The 17102-nt window shown below is 38.9% G+C and overlaps 1 protein-coding gene and 1 non-coding gene across 3 annotated transcripts in view; both read left to right on the top strand.

Moving 5' to 3' along the window:
• Paip2b (poly(A) binding protein interacting protein 2B) overlaps positions 1-9950 on the top strand; it is a 31136-nt gene extending 21186 nt beyond the window's left edge. For both annotated transcript variants that reach the window (XM_027934518.2, XM_071601690.1), the window contains 3 exons: positions 3620-3768; positions 7518-7694; positions 8936-9950. In XM_027934518.2, coding sequence (XP_027790319.1) covers positions 3631-3768; positions 7518-7694; positions 8936-8992 — 372 coding nt within the window. In that variant the 5' untranslated portion in view covers positions 3620-3630 and the 3' untranslated portion in view covers positions 8993-9950. The remainder of the gene's footprint in view (positions 1-3619; positions 3769-7517; positions 7695-8935) is intronic.
• Positions 795-1005, top strand: LOC114092088 (small nucleolar RNA U3). The gene has a single exon (XR_003582624.2). It is a non-coding gene; the product is annotated as a small nucleolar RNA U3 (small nucleolar RNA).
• Positions 9951-17102: the final 7152 nt, after the last annotated feature.

The raw sequence follows: 17102 nt of genomic DNA, 5'->3' as shown, positions 1-17102 counted from the left end.
CAGCCTCCCAAGTGGCTGGGATTACAGGTGTGCACCACTGAGCCCAGCTATATTTTTAATTTCTATGACCTGGCTTGAGGAAGAGAAGTTCTGGTATCTGTGGTATGCCTTGGGGACAAAAAGGATCAGGTGAAAGGAGGACACGAGGTTAAAGAGAGACAGGGATTCTGGTTTCTGAAGCCTAAAGTACCTTTTATAACTATCTAGGACTGGAAATGTAGCTCAGTGCTTGCCTAGCATACATGAGGCACTGCACTGAGTAAATGGATAGATAGATGGATGAAATTATGGAACTATGGATGAAACCCCAAATACACATACATTATAAAATCACAAGTAACACCCTCATGTTGAGTTTATGGTAATTACCATGGCCTTTCTCATGAACAAGTGCAGTGTGTAATTTGCTCTGTGTTCTACCTTGCTCTTAAATCAGAAGGGGTATTCTGTTCTTTTTCTGCCTTCCCTTTTTCCTTATGATCATATGCACTTAGTATTTATTTTTTTTGATAAAGGCAGATGTTTTAGAAAACTGAACTCTGATTCTCTGTGGACAATTTCCACATGGATGGGGAGAAATGCTGATTGTAAACAACAGCCAAATAAATCTTTGGAAATACAATACAGGATAACCTGCTACCCAGAAAAGTAGAGAACCTGTAAGAGTCTCTGTTTAGGAAGATCACACTTACTTACGCAGTTGCTCTGGCATTTAAAGCTGACTTGCTTCTGTCATTGCTATGCTGCAAATGGAAGTAGTAAAAATAAAGAACTGGATTCCTCCTTTAGCCCTGTAGAATTGTTTTTAAGATCCTGTATTGAAATAAACATTGTCTTATTTTGTCTCTAACTATCTAAAATATGTCTTGAGGAGGAGGCGTAGTGTTCCCTTCTGAGCGTGAAGCTGGCTTTTGGTTTTGCATTGCTGCAGCTGCCTATTGCCATTGATGATCATTCTTCTCTCCTTTCTGGAGAACAAGAGGGAGGGAATGCAGTCTGAGTGGTTTCTGTTTTAAATAAATAAATAAATAAAATATGTTAAACAGATATTTTTCTTACCAGGTCCCCTCTTTAAACCTATAGTAAATTTAATGGGTTCTGCTTTAAATGGAATTCTTTTAGAACTATCAGTGAGTTGTTTTTCCATCTATTCATTACAGTTCACAGTTCTACTTGCCTTATTACAAGATTAGGGCTTTATTTGTTTTTCTTTTTCTTTTAGTGGTACTAGGAACTGAACCCAGGGGCAGTCTACCACTGAGCTACATTCCAGCCCTTTTTACTTTTTATTCTGAGGGCAGAATCTTGCTAAGTTGCCCAGGCTGGCCTTGAATTTGGCAATCCTGTTGCCTCAACTTTCCAAGTTGCTGGGATTAACAGGTGTATGCCACCACGTCCAACTACAAGAGTAGATTTCTAATGTTCATAACAGTTTAGGAACTTGCAGAAACTAAAGAAGATTAAGTAAGAAATTTTTAGTATACTCAGATGCAAAGAAAGGCTTTTAGGTGTGTTGCCAAGATGGAGACAAGAGGGAAATAATTTGTTAAGAAACTCTTAAAGAAGCCCTAAGGAATTTGGTGAAAGCAAGATGGGATAGAGAGAGAAAGTTGCCAAAGCACAATTAAGCCACAAGTATTTATGGAGTCTTTAATGTTGTGATAAGTTACAAATTGTATGCACCTCAAGTCTTGTTGGAATTGAGATCTAGTTGGAACAAGAAAGGTTATGCACATGAAACAGAAAAAAACTGAAAGAATTTTAACATGGTACTCCCTAGGTACAGTAGGTTAGAGAAGAAAAATGAGTGAAGACTGGAATGTTTTATGAAGAATGGTTAATATTAAGATAAAGAGTAGAAAAAAGACACATTCTCAGTGATAACAAAACACCAAAATGGATTACAAGCCAAAGCAAAGTCTTTTTTTCCATACATATGGACCTTTAAGAGTCGTAGACTGACATACACACACAAGCTGTAAGCAAAGATGAAGGCTAGCAAATATGGCCACCAAAAATAATGGAGCAAATATAGCTAGGCACGGTGTTGCATGTCTGTGGTTCTAGCAACCTGGGAAGTTGATGTAGGAGGATTTCAAGTTTTAGGCCAGCCTCACCAACTTAGGGAGACTGTTTATAAAAAATAAGAGTTGGGGCTGTAGCTCAGTGGTAGAGTTCTTGCCTAACATGCAAGGCCTTCGGTTCAATTCCCAGCACCACAATCAATCAATCAATCAATCAATGGCTAGGGGTGTAATTTAGTGGTAGAGAGCCACTGGGTTCAATCCCCAGTACTGCAAAAAATAATAGTAATAAACAAGTGTAGTAATTATTTTACTTGTTTTTATAAATTATTTTTTAATTAAAAAAAATTTAAACTAATAAGTGTTCTTACCAAAGATAAGGAAAATCCACAAATCTTAATAGAAAAATGGCCAGTAAACATTTCAAAATACTTAGCCTCAGTAAAAATTAAAGAAGCATAAACAATAAAATGCAGGTTTTCTCTTATGAGACTAGGAATGGTTTTAAAATAATAGTATTCATGAATGTGGAAAAACAGGCACTTACACACTACTGGGGGGATTTAAATTCTTTTGGGAGGGTGGCAATAAATCAAGATACTTAAACAAAGGAACATACTCTCCAATGTAGCAGTTATAAAGAAATCATCAGAAAAAAATAAATACCAGAAATTCATCCAAACTTTACAATACAGAAACATTGGACATACTCCAAAAGACATTATGGCTATATTAACACAAATGAGAAAAAAATGGTGGGGCTTAATGCATCATGATCCTGTTACTGCTGAGAATGGAAACTTGGGGAACATGTGTATGTCTGTATCTACATACATGCCAGGGGTGTCAGGAAGTTTCCGTGCACCATCACATTGTTAATTATTATTAACTTTAGATGGTTGGACAACTGGTGATTTTTTTTCTACTTTTTGCTTATCATACAATGAACACGTATTATTGTTTTGAAATACATTTTAAAGAAACACAAAGTTTGAGAATCAGAATAAGGAGCAGGTGCTTACAGTATTCATTAAGAATGCATACTCGGGCTGGGGATGTAAGTCAGTAGTAGCACACTTGCCTAGTATGTGTGAAGCCCTGGGATCAATCCCCAGGACTACAAAAAGAATTAAGAAATAGAAAAAGAATACATTCTCTCTTCCTGTTTAATCATTAAGGAAGTGATCTGGACTAGGTTCTAGGACCTTCAGGAATTTGACATGGGAAGATTCCTTACCCCCACCCTATCCTATGTCTCTTGCCTAGGGGGAAAAAAAATAAGCCTAGACCCTTTTTTTCTCTTAACTCTTTAAGAATTGTGCATCTGTATTAAATGGCTCTTTTATTTATTTATATGTGGTGCTGTTTTATTTATTTATATGCGGTGCTGAGAATCAAATCCATGGCCTCACACATGCCAGGCAAGTGCTCTACCATTGAGCCACAACTCCAGCCCCACAGTTATAGTCTTAACAGTCTCTGTTCATTTAAGTCTTTGGCTCAGAACTTCAGAAACTTCTAAAAGAACTTAGATGTTGTGGGTTTACATTTTCTTGATCCTTGTATTCATTTTATCCTTTCTTTTGCTCCTATAGAGTCTGTCATAATGAATGGATCAAGTGTGGCAAATACACCACCCAGTGTAAAATCCAAAGAGGACCAGGGACTAAATGGGCATGATGAAAAAGAAAACCCATTTGCAGAATATATGTGGATGGAGAATGAAGAGGACTTCAACAGACAGGTAAAGAAAGAAGTAGAAGCTAATGATACATGTAACTCAATAGCTGTAATATTTTCTGTAAAAATAAAAATGGCTGGGTGTGGAGGAGCACACATAATCCCAATGACTCAAGGTGGCTGAGGCAGGAAGATTGAAAGTTTGAGACCAGCCTCATCAACGTAGCAAGATCCTGTCTCAAGCGGGGAAAAGGCAGGGGATACAGCTCGGTAGGGAGCACCCCTGGGTCAAATACGCAGTACCACCAAAAAAGGGGAAGGTGTCACTGGTTCCCTTGCACACCTTTATGGAGGATTGAACCCATGAATGCTTTACTACTGAGCCATTCCCAGCATATTTGTTTGTTTTTGAGACAGGGTCTCCTTAAGTTGCCCTGGCTGGCCTTGAATTTGTGATCCTCTGCCTCAGCCTCCCCAAGCAGATGGAATTACTGAGTACCTGGGATGGCAAGCTTGTACTACCCCACCCAGCTAGCTAAGGTCTTTTATCCTGCCCTGATCCTGTTTTAATCCTAGGAACCACTCTGATTCTGTAACTCTATAAAGACAGTATGAAATTAAGTGCTTATACTATGGAACAATAAGAAATAGAATGGTAATGAGCTTGCTTTTCTGGACTTTGAAGTTCATTGATTTTATTTTCTTATTGGAAATGTGAAACTGTGCTTCATTTTGAAAATAAATGTAGACATAATAGATGTTTAAGAACTCTAAGCGAAAATAAATATATTTTCTATGGGATTTTAGAATAGTTGCATTTAGCTTTTGTGTTGACCTGTATGACTCTGCCTTTAACTAGCCTCTGACTGGAAAAAAGTTTGCTGAAAGCATAAACAATTTGTCCTGGCTTTGATAATACTTGTTGACATGCTCTTAACCCTGCTGATTAGGACTGGGACTTAAGAGCCAGATGTTTACACTGTAGGCCAGATGTGGGCTTCTGTATCTAAGAATATAGCAAACTGAGGCAGGGTACTTGGAAAAGTACTGGAAACCTAGCAGCTTACAGAAACATGCACACACACACACCCAAAGAGGTTGAGGAAAGATAGTTTAGAAACTTTAAAAATTATAACTTGTTTCAGAACTAGGAAAGCAGTGACAGTTATATCCTGCCAGGCCCTTAGAAAGGCTAAGCAGGTAAACGATTGTTTGCTTGAATTCTCCCAACCCTAATATTTTACAGGAAATACTAGTTTTGTAACGTTATTTTCCAATTGGTATGCAATGTCAAGCCAGGGGATTGAGTATTTCAGAGAAACTTTGTAATTCCTCAAGAGCAGGAAGATTTAGGATCTCAGATCTGATTGATGTAATTTCTGCTTATACCCCTGTAGGTCACTTTGACCATGTTGAACTATACAGTTTTTACCACAATCAAGTTGTATTTATCTTATTCTATTTTCTCAGATTTCTTATTGGAAAGTGCCTCACATGTGCTAGAAGATATTATATCTGGGTTACCAGCTATAGAATCCAATGTCTTCTCACTTGAGGTTCAATTCAAGATTCATTGTATGCAAAACACCATACAAGCCCCCAAAACTAGGAATGAGACATTGATCTTTTGATAACTCATTGAATTTGATGCTGAAAGAATTTGAAATGTAGCTTTGAGGGGAGAAAGAATTAAGTTCCAATAAAAATAGTATCAGTCATCTTCAGAAAGTATAACTGAGAAAAGAAGGGAAGAAGTAAGATTAAACATACCAGTTTATTGTAAATGGTTTGTTTATACCCTCCTCTGCCTGGCTTCCATGGAATTTTTAAGAAGAAAAGACGCCTATTGTTAAGGGTTGGGGGGAGGCAAAAAAACAGTTATATGTAGTGTATAAAATGTGCTTTTACTCCCTGTCTACACTGTGGAAAGAGATGAAGAATGCTTATTGAATTTTTAAATCTTATGATTCTTTTGTATGTACATTTCTAATTACCAGGGGACTTTTTATTCTAAGCTCCTGCCGTTTTCCCATGGTGTCTAGTAAGAGTAGGCTAGGTACATTCCAAAATGTCATTAATCTCCATTCAGGTCTGAGTGTTGAAATTAAGGTGACTTTTTTTTCTTTCCTTCCTTCCTTCTTTTTTTTTTTTTTTTGTAAGTAGATGGACACAGTGCCTTTATTTTATTTATTTATTTTTATGTAGTGCTGAGGATCGAACCCAGTGCCTCACATGTGCTAGGCAATGCTACAACCCCAGCCCTAATTTCCCAACTTTTATACAAAGAAAACAGCTTACTGCTACAATTCAGGAAATAGTTTTACATAGTAAGCCCCCCAAAGAGAAATATATGAAGTAAAATGCTTCAGAAAGGGAATATATAAAAGAATGGAGCAAGAAAATTTCAGGAAATTTCAAACACAAAGTCATGTTAAATCTTGTGGCTTGGAAATATTTTGTTGTGATTATTTTAATAACTTCATAACTATGTAATTCATTTGACATTTTTTTAAAATGTGACTAATTACAAAGTTAAAATTCCTTTCCTTAAATCTTACCACCAGTGACTTGTGAATTGTATAGGCTAATTTGAAAAATCATTTTTTGCTTGATGTTCATTCTAGTGGTGGCGCTAATGAGCTGTGAGTTTGTCATCAGGATGCAGGCAAGGAATTTGCCAAACGTGAGGCAGGAAGCCTGTTAAAGTCACAGGAAAATCTGCAGAGCTTACTATGAGTAACAATGTTTGCAAAGAAGTGTAAAATATTCTAGATGTATTTATTGCTTTAGTTTGGGGCAGAGTTTAAGAAATATGGAGTTGTTTAAATATTCATACATTTCTTCTTGCTTTGAGAGAATACTATATTGATGACATGGTTGGTTTTCTAGTGATATGCCATAAAGTATCTTTTTTTTTTTTTTGAATGGGGGTACCAGGGATTGAACCCAGGGGCACTAGGCCACTGAGCCACACCCCCAGCCCTATTTAGTATTTTATTTAGAGACAGGGTCTCACTGAGTTGCTTTGTGCCTCGCCTTTGCTGAGGCTGGCTTTGAACTTGCAATCCTCCTGCCTCAGCCTCCTGAGTTGCTGGGATTACAGGTAAACACCACTGCACCCAGCCACAAAGTATCTTTTGTGTCTTTCTAAGGTTCTGAAATTACTTTTCTGCCTTGGGGGTCTCATTACTAGAAAAGTGGTCCAGGAGCTAAGAATTAGTTTTGATTTAATCTCCACTATCCAAGTAGTACAGTAATTACATACTTTCTGTATCTTGTTACATATTTCCTATAAAATGGGAAATTTAAGAATTTCTTTCTTAACAAGACTGAGAAAAGAATTTTAAGCTGTAAAATGATTTTCCACAAGGCCATAGAAATGGAAAATATCTGGTACATATTGTAGGTCTTACAAGAAATGTGAAGACCTGAAAATTTTTTTTTAAATATCTTTTTTGGTTGTAGGTAGTAGACACAATATTTTTATTTTATTTATTTATTTTTGTGGTGCTGGAGATTGAACCCAGGGCCTTGTGCATGCAAGAAAAGCAACTCTACCAACTGAGCTATATCCCCAGCCCAAAGACCTAAAATTTTTAATAACTATTTCTCTGTTTTATTGTTGATGAAATTCAGCTAAAAATTAAAAATCGTGTTTTTCCTAACCAATCATAACAAGCATCTTAATTCTTAAATCTCATACAAATTCATCTTAGCTTCAGAGCAATAACCTCTGAAGGGAAGGATTGGGGGCTTCCTGGTAGGGATGCGTCCCCTGGATAGGATATCTGAGGTGCTCCCTTTGCATGCCAGGTGGAGGAGGAGCTTCAGGAGCAAGACTTCTTGGACCGCTGCTTCCAGGAGATGCTGGATGAGGAAGACCAAGACTGGTTTATTCCAGCACGAGACCTGCCGCAGGCCATGGGACAGTTGCAGCAGCAGTTAAATGGACTGTCCGTCGGGGATGACCATAATTCTGAAGATATTTTGGTAAGAACCATGTGTATTTCCACATAAGACAGGGTAAAAAGAATGTAGAATTTGGAGTCAAAGACTGTTTTTCTGGCCCTCAATCTTTTGCAAGTTTCTGGAGCCCTCTAAGCTGCTGTTTCTTCACCACTTAGATGGGCATTGATGAGAGGGTGCAGTGAAGACATGATGCCTGCCTGCCAGTGGGCTTTTCATAAAACTATTCAGACGAAGGATTAAATTTGAATACTCAAGATCAGGTTTGGTTTCACATGATCTGTTGAGGGCCATCTGGCTGTGACATGTCACCCCATTTATCACCAGGGTTGTTTCTGCTGATCTGGCTAGATGGTGTCCCTTCCTCCTTCACTACTCGGTGTGTCTTGCCTGAAGCTGCAAATTGAGGATGATCTTCCCCAGTAGAGGAAACCCATTCTCTGGTCAAGAGTTTAGAGTAGCTGTACTCCCCTGATAGAACCTCCAAACAGGCTCTGAAATGATCACTTGCTGCTATCTTCCTCTTTACTGTCGCCCAAGTCTGTATTTAATAAACCTAAGTTCTGAATGTTTGTATCATAAAAATTGCCTGTTCATTTTAGAAGGAAATATACTCCTGAGAGGTCATTTGCCACTTATAATTAGACCAGATAAATAAATTTCTTGCCTTCCATGTTTATGTAACATCAGAATTCTGTATGCATTATGTTTTTCACCCAACTTGTATCTCAAATGATTATGCCCTGAAGTTTGCTGAGTTTTGGGGTATTCACAACAGAGGTGTGAATATATTTATAACCAAAGAAATAAAAATGAAGAAAAGTGGAAATTATGGTAACCAAGACCAGTTTCATGGAGTTCTGATTTTCACGAAGTTGAGATACTTGTGAAATGAAAATTCTTTTTGGAGTTGAACTGAAAGGCCTCTGATGAGATTGTGAGAAGCATCAGGAAGGGAACAGAATCTCAAACAGGAAGGAGAAAATTAGCTAAGTATGGGCTAAGTATGTTAGGAGCCATTGAGAGCAGCCAAGCAACAACAGAGTTACAAGGAATTTTCTTTCTTTCTGTCCTAAAGGCTAAGGGGAAGGTAATGGTATTAGTGGAAGTGGAGGGGCTGAGGGTGTATCTTTGTGGTAGAACACTTCTTAGCATGAATGAGGCCCTGAGTTCAATACCTAGTACCAAAAAAAATTAAGTAGGAAGAAAATAAGTTTTAAAGTACAGCTTGCCTTAGGATTTATTATCTCTTGTTCTTATTTCAGAGCAAAAGTAACCTGAACCCGGATGCCAAGGAGTTTATTCCAGGAGTGAAGTACTGAGCCAACAGAACCTTTGAGGAGGACTTGCCTGTCCCCACATTTGGGGATAGTGATGCACAAAAAGGCAGAGCTGTCTAGAGGCGGGTGGGGTGGGCAAGGGGAGTATAGCCGGGAAGGGGAACCTCGGTTTAACTGGATACTGTGACTCTACAAGCCTCTGAGTATTTCCTTTTGGTTCTACTGACTTTGGAGCAGTTTCCTGTTTTGTTGTTAATTAGCTCTTTTTGAATTAAGGAAATCGCATTTTATTTTTTCCTTTATCAGGAATGTTCTACTGTCTGTGTTTAAACAAAATAAGCTGACCAAGGAATATTGGGTTTTTAAGAAATACCCTTCTCATCCTGCTGTGTACCTACCAGGAGCAAGAAATACCCACAGAGCTACTTGCAAAGACTGTTGTGCTGTCTTGCTGGATGGGAAGAGGGACAAGCAGAGGAGACACATGGTGCAAACCAGAATCTGGAGCCCAGCTCTCCTGTTCCCTGGTGTTTCTGCAGTGAACTGGGAGTACCAATGGCCTGTGGAGCCATGTCTTTCTGCTCTGAACCCCATTCAAGAAAAAACAGACTTAAAGTTCTTAGTTTACAGTAACTCTTCATTCTGATGAAAGTTGTACATAGAAGGAGTGGACTATGATGGCAATTGTCACTAGAGTCCTGTGGTTGCTGTTGTCCTCTTCTTAAGCCTTTGTTTACAGCTACCATCAGTCTCATCATTTACAGGTGAAAGGGCACTTAGGGCTGATTTGCCACCTCAGCCCTCAGCTGTCTCTGCCCATATCTGCTTTCCACCCCAGCCCTACTTTGTGTTTAGGAAAAGTTATGTTACCAAAACATGTGAGAAGCCTTCTGTTTTGGCCATTAGCTCGAGCTTGGAGACTCAACCTTAAATCCTGGTTTTTGTTTACTGTAGCATCTTGGGTTGTTTGTGTCTTAAAATTTATTCAGACAGTTTTTAATTTTTTCTCCAGTCCCATCAACATGGTTCTCCTAGTATCTTAATTCCCTCAGAAAAGTTTATGCACCTTTTCAAGGAAGTATATTTTTCAGGACATGAGTAAGAAGCTCAGCTCACAGATGGGATGCTTCTCCTACCTTATAAAAGTATGCAGAGGAATTGAAAAATGACCTAGGAGTCCTGCTAGACCCATATGACTGTGTCCACAACCCTCCAGGATAGTTAAAGCTGTTTCACATTTTACTGTTCCCATACACCAAATCTTTTGAGTTTTCTAGGTTGACCTTTCTGGGTATGCTCCTGTTGTCTTTCCTACCTACAACTCACTGAAGGTTTTTGTTGATACATCTAAGGACTAAACTGGGCACCAGGAGCTGCTTTTTGTGTACAGAGAACGTAGGAGGTAGTAGTATGTGTGAAAGAGTATGTCTAGTGCTGGCTCTTCTCCCAGGATGAGTACTGGCGGAGATCTGAGGATGCAGTGGCTTTTGTATAACTGTTGCTTGCTGTGTGATAGGCCTATAAGGGCAAGATCACATAACTTGAAATAAAGTTGGTAGAGATTCAGTATGTGGATGTGGGACAGAGTTTGGAAGAAAAGGACTAGGTCTGGAAAGCTGAAGAAATTCTCCATTTTCTTATGAGCTCACTTGTTGACTTTTTTTTTTTTTGGGGGGGGGGGGGGCAGGGAGGGTGCCAGGGATCAAATCTAGGGTTTTATGCATGCTGGGCTGGCACTTTGCCACTGTGCTATATCCCAGCTTCCCTTGTTGATTTTTTGAAGAGCCACAGGCTAATGATAGGGTTTTTTCTCCAGTACTAAAGATTTGAACCCAGTGGTGCTCTACCACTGGGCTACCATCCCCAGTCTTTTATTTTTTATTTTGAGACAGGGTTTCTTTATTTGCTGAGGCTGGCCTTGAACTTGGAATCCTCTTTCCTCAGCCTCCTGAATTGTTGGGTTTACACTAATGCCAGATTTAAAATACAAACTCATATCTTTCCTCATTTAAGTTTATAGGGTGGAATCATTTGAAAAATGGTCTTTCTCACTAGGTCACATGTCATAGGACTATGAGTAGCTTTGGGAACATGTATTGCCAAACATGCATATTCCCAAAGCTTCTACCTCAAGAGAATGAAATTGTTAATTTTCTTTTAGGGAAGACTCTGAATAAAAAACCTTGTTTATTCCAGCTTAGTTTTCAGCCAGGATGTTGCCTCTAATAAAGAGAAGGCATTGGAAGTACATAAATAGGGGAAATCTCTCTCCTGGGGCTACTGTGCCTGTTCTAGTCTCCATTAGCCCATCTAAGCTCAAAAATGCTGAAGGCTGTTGGAATGTGTTGGCAAAGAGGACAATGGACTCTCCTTTGGCTACCCATCAGGAAAGCTCTGTAGGGATCCAGAGTAACCATTTTTTCATCCTGAAGGTTTGTTCTTTTGATGTCAGGTAGACTGAACTACTAGGCATGGTCTAAGAGGCTCATTTTTCTTCTGCTGTGCTGGCTGTTTTGGATGTCTGTCTTCAGCACAGTGTCACAAGGTATATTGGGTCCGGACTAAGGAAACTCAACCAGATGAGTCTGGAACCTAAGGGCAGGATTTTTCAGTCCCCCTCAGATGCAGAATGTGCTGCCCTCCAGATCAGGAAGCAGCGGGCAAGGTGATCCCTTATTTAATATGTAGGACTTGTGCTTCCACTGGTTCTTCCTGTGGCCCAACTCTTTTTATCATCTATTTCATGTTCTCAAATGTGTTGGGGTTGTAGGAAGGGATTATCCCCTGGGCCACAGGCTCAGCCCTAATTTGCCAACTTCTTAGCAGAAAATTCATGTGGGTCTGGTAGACCCTTCCCTGGGGAAGTGCTGAGAGTCTCCATCTCAGATTTTTCCCCCAGGAGAGGTCTGAGTGCAAGCAAGGCAAAGCTTGTGTTTATGAGTGATAGTTTTGATGTTGAATTTAAACCACTGTTGTCTTCTTACTTTTAAAATTGGCAACTAGAAGTTTGACAGTTTATAGAAATGGAGTATTTTTAACAGTTGCCAATCTGGCTGGTCCCAGTGTTAATTTATTAGATTACTGTGATTATTTATTTGACTCTAAAACTACAAGGAGATAATTCCTCTTTTTCTTCATGGGAAAAAAACAATAAAGGAACATCTTTTGAGTTTCTCAAGATATTTGAACTGCAACAGAAAATTCAAGGATATAGCCTAGGCCTGGGTACATGCAGTTCTGAGCCTCGGGCCAGTTTCTGTGTACATTAGTTTACTTTTGGGAATCATATAAGGACAGACCTGGAAAGATCATAAAGATAAGGATGGATTTTTGTAGCACCTTTAATTTGCAAAGTCAAAACAGTTGGGATGTTTTTAAATTTACCCTGCTAACAGTAGCTTACAATAAATGTTTTAGTGAAATACTAAGCATTTTCCAAATTGGTTTTTTGCTATAATGTCGAAAAGTTTTATCTTGATTTAAGAGAGGCTGAGCCATAGTGAGGTCACATGAATATGCTGGTAATTAACAGGTTAGAAAGCAAAGTTTGAGAGAAGTAGTAGTCCACAGAAACAGCATTCCTGCATCCACCCTCCGGTGGCTGGAAGAGGCAGCCCTTTTTAAGTGAGCATCTCAGCATTACAGGCTCCCTTGATCTCTTGGTTTAGGTGATAACTGAGGTATGAGAACCAGTAGAGATCTGAAAAATTTGATCAAGATTTGGAGATATTCACCCATTTATAAAGACTGTGCATCTCCTCTAGGATACTGGCAAATGGGCCGAGAGAACAGGATTGACCTTGATTTTCTGTCTTGTGAATTTCATCCACAGACTTGGTCACAGTTTGGAAAGAGAGGTTTTAGAGTTTCTTTCTCCTTGTTTTAATCTCCCATACTGAACATGCTACTGGTGACAGGGACAGGGGAGCAGGAAATCTACCCAAGGAAATACTCAAGTGTCTTGCATATTACTTGGCCTTCTGCTCTCACTTTCTAAACCTCCATTGCTGTTCCCAGTCAGTTTCATTTTTAGGGAAGTTATGAGAAAAAGACAGCTGGATATACTGATCTCTGTAGGGTGTTAGCCAAGAGATTTGTACTTCCTGCTTCCAAGGGACGTGAGAGAAATCTAAAAGAACACAGAGACACTATCTTTATTTGGGGGGGGGGGATTATTTTTAAAAGGCTGCTTTTGTTTTTAAGTCTCATTTGCAAAATTTGCTGAGCTTACTTCCTCAAATCTACCTTCTCACTGGCTACCTTTTTTTTTTTTTCCAAAATAATAAATGTTTTAGGTTATTTATTTCTACAGAAAATTGAAAATTTTTTTCTGTTTTGTATTGCTAGGGCTCAAATTCAGGGCCTTCCTCATTGTTGGGCAAACACATTCTATTGAGCTACATCCCCCAGCCCTGAGATAATAAAATTTAAAAACATTTTACTATTTTACAATTACTAAAATATTTTTTTCTATAAAATAGTAAAATGTTTTACTGTGTAAATCAATACTAAGTGATAATCCTGTTCTTTTGATTGTGAGCTTTTCAGAATTGTTTAATGCTTGAAGGGCAGTTGGGAGGTAGGGAGTCTTTTTTTAAAAAACAACTTTAATGATGGATATTTTACATATCATAAAATTCACCCATTTCAAATGTTGTACAAGTCAGTGGTTTTAGTAACTTTCCTCATTGGTGCAGCCGTAACCATTACTTGGTTCTGGAACATTTTCATCACTCCCAATAAGATCTTCATGTTCATTAGTCCCTGTTCCTACTCCAGGCAACCACTTTCATGTATAAATTTGCCTTTTCTTGACATTTCACATCAATGGAGTCCTGCACGTGGTCTCTGGTATCAGGCCTTTTTTCACTTAACATAATGTTTGTGAGGCTCATCCACTACATAGAACATGTTTTGGTGGTTTGTTCTTTTTACTACTGAGTAGTATCCCATTGATGGGTATGTACACTTTGTTAGCCAGACAGCCTGACGAACTTGGATTTCAGATTCCTGTGGTCTAAATGGAACTCTTTGAACATAGATATATAGGACTCATAGGTGAAGCTACTGTGCGTGTCAAAGGAATTACTTTTCAGAACCAGCTTTGTCACTAGAAGCTCCACAGAAGGAGCCTCAAGTGCTGCAGAAATTTTTATAATTTTGCAACATTTTTTTTACAAGAAACTTTTGTGCTGTCTACTATACATCGGGACTTTTGAAGCATCTAATAAATCCATTTAATAAGTATGAGCATGTGTCTCAGTGGAGAAGAAAGTGAAACCATCTATGCTGTGCTGGATGTTTTTCCTCCTCCAGAATGAATGGGGGAATCTGAATTTCCTAAATAAGTAGCATGTCTCCAGTTACAAAGCTGAACATGTATTAAAAGTTGTACTGCCTTTGTTGGACACATTAGGAGGGAGGGAGAGAGGGAAGGCTGACGGCAGAAGTAGAGAGGAGAGAGAGTGGAGCTTGTGGAACAAGAAGCCCCCAGAAGGTCAGAGGGTGTGTGTGTGGCACCCCTGTTGGTATGGATGGCAAGTAAAGTATTGATGGTACTGGGGACAGCATAGCATCCCCGGCTGGTCCACGTTGAGACTTTGGAACTTTGTCACTGTTTCATAAATGTTTAAAAGCTATTGTTGCTTCCCCCCCTTCTAAATAAACTTTACATGGCAGTTATTAATACTACTTTGGAGGAGAAATAGTGCTTTAAAATTGAAGAAAATAATTTTCATAAAAATATAAAAAATAGAAGTCATTTTTTAAAGTTTGCTATACGAACCAAATGGCAGCTGTTGAAAATCTCAATAAATGAGAATAAAGTGCATTTGCTGGCCTTGGTACTTTTTTCCTAGGGATGGTTCACTATGTATCATCATAATGTAGGGGTATGTGTGTGTGGTATGCGAGTTATTTTTTTTTAATGTCTAAAGACATATCAGTTTAAATTGAATAATATTCCTTCCAAATGAGATTACAAAACAGTAAAAGCATGGGCTTGGAATCAGACCTGAGTGAACCCCCACCTTCACCACTTTCTTAGTGCCCTTAGGCCTGAACTTGTTTATTGGTAAAGGTATGACACCTACCCCGAGTCTTATTTTGAAAATTAGAATTTTATAATATTGACTAGCACATTGAAAGCTCTTAATATTGTTGGGTGTGGATGCACACATCTATAATCCCAGGAGCTTGGGAGGCTGAGGCAGGACGACCACAAATTCAAAGCCAGCCTCAGCAATTTAGCAAAACCCTAAGCAACTTAGAAAGACCCTGTTTCCAACAAAATACAAAAAGGTCTGGGGATGTGTCTCAGTGGTTAAGCACCCCTGGGTTCAATCCCTGATACCAAGAAAAGAAAAAAAAAAAGTGAGTGAAAGCTCTTAATACATCTCAGCCAGTAGTGGCAGTAAGTACACTTTGAACAGAGGTGGTGAAAGGGACTTCTTGGGCTAGAAAGGAAACTTGAGAGTTGACTTCTGTTTGAGCCAAAGCTAACTCCTACCTTAAAAAAAGTGAAAAGATTCTGTTATCGGTCTTTCAACTACTAAACAAGTTTGAGCGCCTACTACATTCAAAGCTTCATCTTAGGCACTGGGGCTACAGGGTTAGTGGGGACGACTATTGAGAGGATTGGTGTTTTGTACTTTTTTCTTTCAAGGATTTTAGGTGCTAAAAAGATTATGGGCCCATGGGTTTTGCTTTGAGCCCTGATTTCTTGCCAAAGCTAGGGAGAAAAATCTGAGTTGACCTGCCTATTTATAACTTTTTCTAAGTTATAAGTATAGGGCTGATATATTAGATTGTAACATCCTTGAAGATGTGGATGGTATATTTTTTAAATTTCACTAAACTTAATTGTAAGTGTAGTGTACTAAAGTGTGGATATATTTTACGTGTACAGCTCTGAATTTTGCTAACTAAAAAATGGCCTAGTCATTTTTAGCACTCAGAGCACTTCATCACACCTGGAAGACATCAGTGTTAGCTTACTGGTCTGGATGATGAGCTGTGCTAAGATCAGACAGATGAAGGCAGTGCCAGCCTTATTTAAGTCCAGTGCTCATTGCTTTCTTGCCTTGTCATGAGGCTGTTATAGGCTTGGATGCCTTGGTAGTGCAAAATCCCATGAATTGCTCCTGGTATCTTGTTGGAAGCATATGTTTAAAGGGGAGGAAACTCTCACACAAAAATAAGCCCCTGCACCACAACTAGTGTAATAGTGTCTTACTAATGAGAATAAACAACCTCATCACATTTGTTTAGTTTTGTTGTTTGTCATACTAGATAAACATACTATACCACTAAGCCACATCCTCGGCTCTTTATTTTTTGAGTCTTGATAAATTTCTAGGCTGGCCTCAAACTTGTGACCTCCTGCCTCAGCCTCCCAAGGGGATTATAGGTATGTGACCACACCCTGCTTGAAACCTTATCACATCTACTAAATGTGATAGAATCTAGGAGCATATCTGACCTTAGGTACTTTATCGTCATGGGGTGGAGAGATTGGAGATATAGTTCAGTGGTAGATCACTTGTTGGGCATGTGTGCGGCCCTTGGTTCAATCCCCAGTACTTGGGGGATGGGAGAGATTTTCACTTGTTTTTTGTATAGTACTGGGAATTGAATCCAGGGCAGTCTACCACTGGCTTCATCCCCAGCCCTTTCCACTTTGAGACAGTCTTGCTAAGTTGCCGAGGTTGGTCTCCAATTTTCAATTCTCCTCTCAATAGGAATTTCTGGGATTACAGATGGACACCAGTGAATCTGGCTTCATTTTTTCAACTAACATTTACTCAATAATCATGTTCTTGGACTAAGAAAGTCAAGATATGCTGCTATTCTTTTCTAAAACCTCCACTGTCCAACTGGAATTATAGAGTCTACACAAATAGAGTGATGGTCATATTTGAAGAACATAAGTAGGTCTCATTATTTATAAATTTTTTACCAAAACACTGCTTGAACCTAATCCTAAGAACACATTAAAACAAAACAAAAAACAAAACAAAAAAAAACAAGCCAGGTGAGTGGCACATGCCCGTAATTCCAGAAACTCAGGAAGTAGGATCACAAGTTTGAGGCCGGCCCAGCAATTTACTGATGTCCTAAAAAACTTACTGAGACCCTGTCTCAAAAAAAGAGC

This window comes from Marmota flaviventris, chromosome 14, assembly GCF_047511675.1.
Source record: "Marmota flaviventris isolate mMarFla1 chromosome 14, mMarFla1.hap1, whole genome shotgun sequence".
Classification (NCBI taxonomy): Eukaryota; Metazoa; Chordata; class Mammalia; order Rodentia; family Sciuridae; genus Marmota; species Marmota flaviventris.
Note: the sequence above shows the minus strand (reverse complement) of the source record. Positions and strands in the feature narration are given on the sequence as shown.